The 4614-nt window shown below is 37.3% G+C and overlaps 1 protein-coding gene across 1 annotated transcript in view; it reads left to right on the top strand.

Annotated features, from left to right (window-relative positions):
• The window catches only part of SNX13 (sorting nexin 13), a 170440-nt gene that overhangs the window by 80731 nt on the left and 85095 nt on the right, over positions 1-4614 (top strand). Inside the window, exon 9 of the mRNA XM_012659398.1 lies at positions 2887-2950. Coding sequence (XP_012514852.1) covers positions 2887-2950 — 64 coding nt within the window. The remainder of the gene's footprint in view (positions 1-2886; positions 2951-4614) is intronic.

Genomic DNA, 4614 nt, shown 5'->3' with positions numbered 1-4614 from the left:
TTTGATTTAAAATAAAACTTGGGATCTAAACTGCTTAAATAGCATGTACTTCACATTTCATACTATATAATGGTGGAAAATCTGGAGAATAGAATGCTAGAATGAGAATCAGAAGATCTGTGTTCTCTTTCTGTAAGTTACTTAGTATATCTCTAACAGTTGATTCATAGTTTTCTCCTCTGTCAGACATATCAAAGAGTTAGTGATTACTAATTTTACTAGTTCTCATTTTTTCCTTATTATTATATATATGCTTTTCCTTAATAAACTCATGATCAAGGAAGAGTTATAAGTGAGCTACCTGCTGGGAATACTTTGGTATTTACTTCTAGATCTTTGATTCATTTTCTTGAATTGGGAATTTCTTCTCCACATTGTCTTCTGTTAACTCAATCTAGCTTTCTTGAGAAAGAATTGCTCAATCTTTGATTTCTCTCAGGCATTATCAAACTTGCCATTGTTTTATTGTTATTATTGTAGTAATTGTCTTGGTCTGTGGTACTTGCAGGCGAAATTGTGTTACTAATTTTGTACTTCTAGAGCCTTTCCTGGATCATGAAACTTGATTCTTCTTTTCCATTGTCAACTTTTTTAGAGTCCTACTAGGCTCTACCAAAAGCTTAAACATATATGTATCTACACAGTTAAACATTTTAAAAATGCATATCCTTTGGTTAGGAAATCTACTCAGAATTTATTCCTAAGCGATAATAAGTAAGTTTGCAACAATCTGTATTTAAGGCCAATTCATAGTAACAATGTTTCTAGTGGTAAAAATTCGAAAGCAACTTAAGTGTCCCAAATAGGGGATTAGTTTAATACATTATAGCATATTGATATAATTGAATACCATGCAGCCATTAAGAATGATGGTAATGTATCTTTATGAACCTGAAAAGACGTCCATATCTTTTGTGTAAAAAAGATAACTAAAGATGTGTACGTGTAGATATACAATTCCATTCTTTTTACAAAAGTGTAAATAAATATATATGTACGAATGTCTATATAATTCTGATAGTATATACGCAAAAATGTTAATAGGTGGTAATTTTTATTTCATTTTACATACAATGGTTATGCGTTATATAATAAAAACAGTGTTTCTTTTAAGTAGAGAACATACAGGTAACATTTAAAAATATTTAAATAATAAAGTAAGGGTAAATGGCATTCAAATTTTTTAGTAACACAGAAAATGAATATTGTATACTAATCTTAATCAGGATATAATAATGTACATTCCTACCTATGGTGCAGAAAAGGAAGGATATTCACCAGAATGTTATGGTTATCTCTCAAAGGATTAGAAATTATTTTTATTCCTATTTATATTTTTCTATAGTATTTAGTTTTTTTTTTTACTGAGCATGTATTAGCTTTGTAATTAGTTACATGGTAAAAACATTTTGGGGAGGACTTAACTCCCACTCTAAAAATATTTCAAATGACCCAAGTTTTACTTGTTCTTCCCACGTTGTTTTTCCTACTATACTCTCACAACATAGAATGCTTCTGTGACCTCAGATATGTTGGGAGTATTTCCCTACACAGCAAGCAATCAGTTCTGCAGCAGGTACCAGCTGGGTATCCTCCAATTGAGTTCAATTCTGACACTGTTGTTAACTTAAATAATAAGTGACTGAAAAGGAGAGTCACACTCAGTTGAGGTTTATTAAGCCAAAGTCTGAGGATTTCCCTGGGAAAAGCACAGACCACAAAGCATCTGTGGACTGGGCTTACAATGGCAGGATTGGAGAATTCCCTATTTAAAGGAAAGGGTATGCAGAAAAATAAGGGGAGGCTCTGGAGGAGGTGAGCAGTGAGGCAAATGATTGCATTCTTGTGAAGCTCTACTATTTAGTGCTCAGTAAATTTACATTTCACATAAGATAAGGTGGACTTTCAAGAAAAAGGGAGTAGAGGAAATAGTCTATTTTGGTAGTCTTCTCAGGATGGGTAGAAGGGTGATTGATCTTATCTCTTATGTCTGTGGAGATAAGCTTGTAATTGACATTCAAGAGTTTGTTTAGGCTACAGTGTTAAGCTTATAATTGACATGTGCTTGTTTTATAGTAGACTATATATCTTGAAAGGTTTTAGGGTTAAAGGAAATCAGAAATATTTTACCCCAAAATACATTTCTTTGACATATTTTGCCATGGCTGCTGGCAAACAGAAATAATGCTGCTGCAAAGTTGTCCTTGTGGAGGATGGGGGGAAATTTGTATCTGTAGAGTATCTCCATTAAATGTAGCCAGGTCCTGCTTATTCAATCTAGGCAAAATTAACTCAGAAGGTCAGAACAGAAACATTTACCATCTATTCTCCCCGAGGGCTGTTATCCTGAGGCTTATCTGCATAACAAGACCACCTTTGGTATCCAGGCTTCTTTTCTGTCTCCCATAACCTGTCCACCAAAAACCTGCTTAGTCATTAGCCAAGCCTTTCCATTTCTTTAAAAAACCTGTTACTGAAAGTTCAGTGCTTGTCTCTGAGGCTGCATCAGAAGAACAAGGACAAGTGGCTTGAGGAGAAGGAAAGAGAAATTTATTAATTTGCTGTCAAATGAGGAGGATGGCAGACTCTCTTCCATCATCCTAACTATAAGCAGAAATATAGCTTTTGTAGGTGGGTTTTTCAGGTTCAGGGTATTGCTGTTTAACTATAGTTGATGGTTCTGATTGACCCATCTCTAGTAAAGACAATCTCATGACCTCTGCCTAGACAGTTCCCTTGAACCATCTCCTGTGAAACAAAAAAACAAAGAATACTCCCCTGCCTTTCTGACCACTGGCCTTGGGCAGGAATGCAGATTTTAATTCCCAGAAAGAGTGGGGTTGGTTTTAAAGAGACAGCTCCTAAAACATTTTACCCTTTTTTCAGGCCATTCCTTCTGTTACAAACCTTCTGTACCTTGTTGAGGAGTTGAGTTTGGGAGAGGATGGCAGTGCTTGCATGACTCAGTTCCCAAGCTCAGTTCTTCCTTTGGCATAATGAATTTTGGGGTGTGAACTAAAATAAAATCCTAAGCACCCCTGCTGACTGAGTTGATTCCTTTTTGGTCAAGGGGACCCCAGAGAACCCTTAAAACTGAGTTCCCAACCAAGATGAAATGGGAGGTCAGACATGCCTCATTATTACTTTCCCATTGCAAACAGCCATCAGGTTTTCTTCCCTAAGGGCTAAACAGAAACCAGTCTCATGACACTTCTCCCTTTTTGTGGTTTCCGTATGACAACTGACCAGGCATTCCTTCCTGATAAGTGAATGTCGTCGACCACAGAGTGGTTCTGACCAGTGTACAGATGCTGTTCAAAGAGGGTTTTTGTGTCGTCTGCTTCACTTTTTGACATCATAGGGCCAAAAACTCCACCCTCAGATTGTGTTAAAGCTGCTGTTTTCTGGACATGGATCCTATGAAGGGGCACGAGGCTCAATTGCATGTGCACATGTTTCACCTTTCATAAATATTCATGACTCCTATAGCTTGTTAAATAGATATATTTGGCTACCCAGCTTAGCATAAATTCCTGTTTCCTATACTGTTACCTCAAAGTACATGCTCTTGACTTCAGCCCAAGGCAGTTGCTTCCCAGCATGTTAGAATGGCTACCCTGTAGGCTACACCCCTTTATGAGAAATATAGCTCTCCTTTCCAGATTTATGAACCTCATCATTCTTCAGTTGACAGGGGGTTCTGAGATTTTCTTTCTCCAAACTGTGAACCTGGAGCTGGCATCAAATCCCACAGGTTGAGATCCAACAAGGCTGCCCTCACTTCAGATGCCAGTCCCAAGTCTGGGCTTTCAGAACTGTTGACCAACAGGCTATAAATTGGGGTTCCCATGATCCCCTTCTTTAGTCCGATTAATTTGCTAGAGTGGCTCACAGAAGTCAGAGAGACAATTACATTTACTTACTTACTATAAAGGATATTACAAAGGGTACAGATGAACAGCCAGATGGAAGAGATGCATAAGGTGAGGTATGGAAGAAGCAGTATGTTGCTTCCATGCATGCCCTCTGTGGGCACACCACTCTTCTGAACCTCCACATGTTCAGCTACCTGTAAGTCCCCAGAACTTGGTCCTTTTGGGTTTTTATGGAATGTTAATTATTAATGTGTAAGCATGATTGATTAAATCCTTGGCCATTGGTTTATTAACTCTACCTTCAGTCCCTCTTTCCTCCCCAGAGGTGGGAGGGAGGTGTGGGACTAAAAGTTCCAATTCTTTACTCAAGTGATTGGTTCCCTTGCCAACCAACCACCATTATGAGAGTTATTCTCGGGGTCCCTAGCCACCTGTCATCTCATTAGTATACAAAAGACACTCCTGAGAATCCAAGGATTTTAGGAGCTATATGTCAGGAAATGGGGACAAAGACCAAATATATATTTTACAATATCATAACAACATACCAAAACTTATGGGATACAGCAAAAGCAGTACTAAGAGGTAATTTTATAGCAGTAAATGCCTATATTAAAAAACAGGGAAAATCTCAAATCAATAACCTGTCATTACACTACAAAGAACTAGAAAAAGAACAAACAAAACCCATTTGATGGAAGGAAGTAATGAAGATTAGTGCAGAAACAAATTAAATAGA

The sequence above is a fragment of the Propithecus coquereli genome, unplaced genomic scaffold, assembly GCF_000956105.1.
Source record: "Propithecus coquereli isolate 6110/MARCELLA unplaced genomic scaffold, Pcoq_1.0 Scaffold61, whole genome shotgun sequence".
Taxonomy (NCBI): Eukaryota; Metazoa; Chordata; class Mammalia; order Primates; family Indriidae; genus Propithecus; species Propithecus coquereli.
This window is presented reverse-complemented; position numbering and strand designations above follow the sequence as displayed.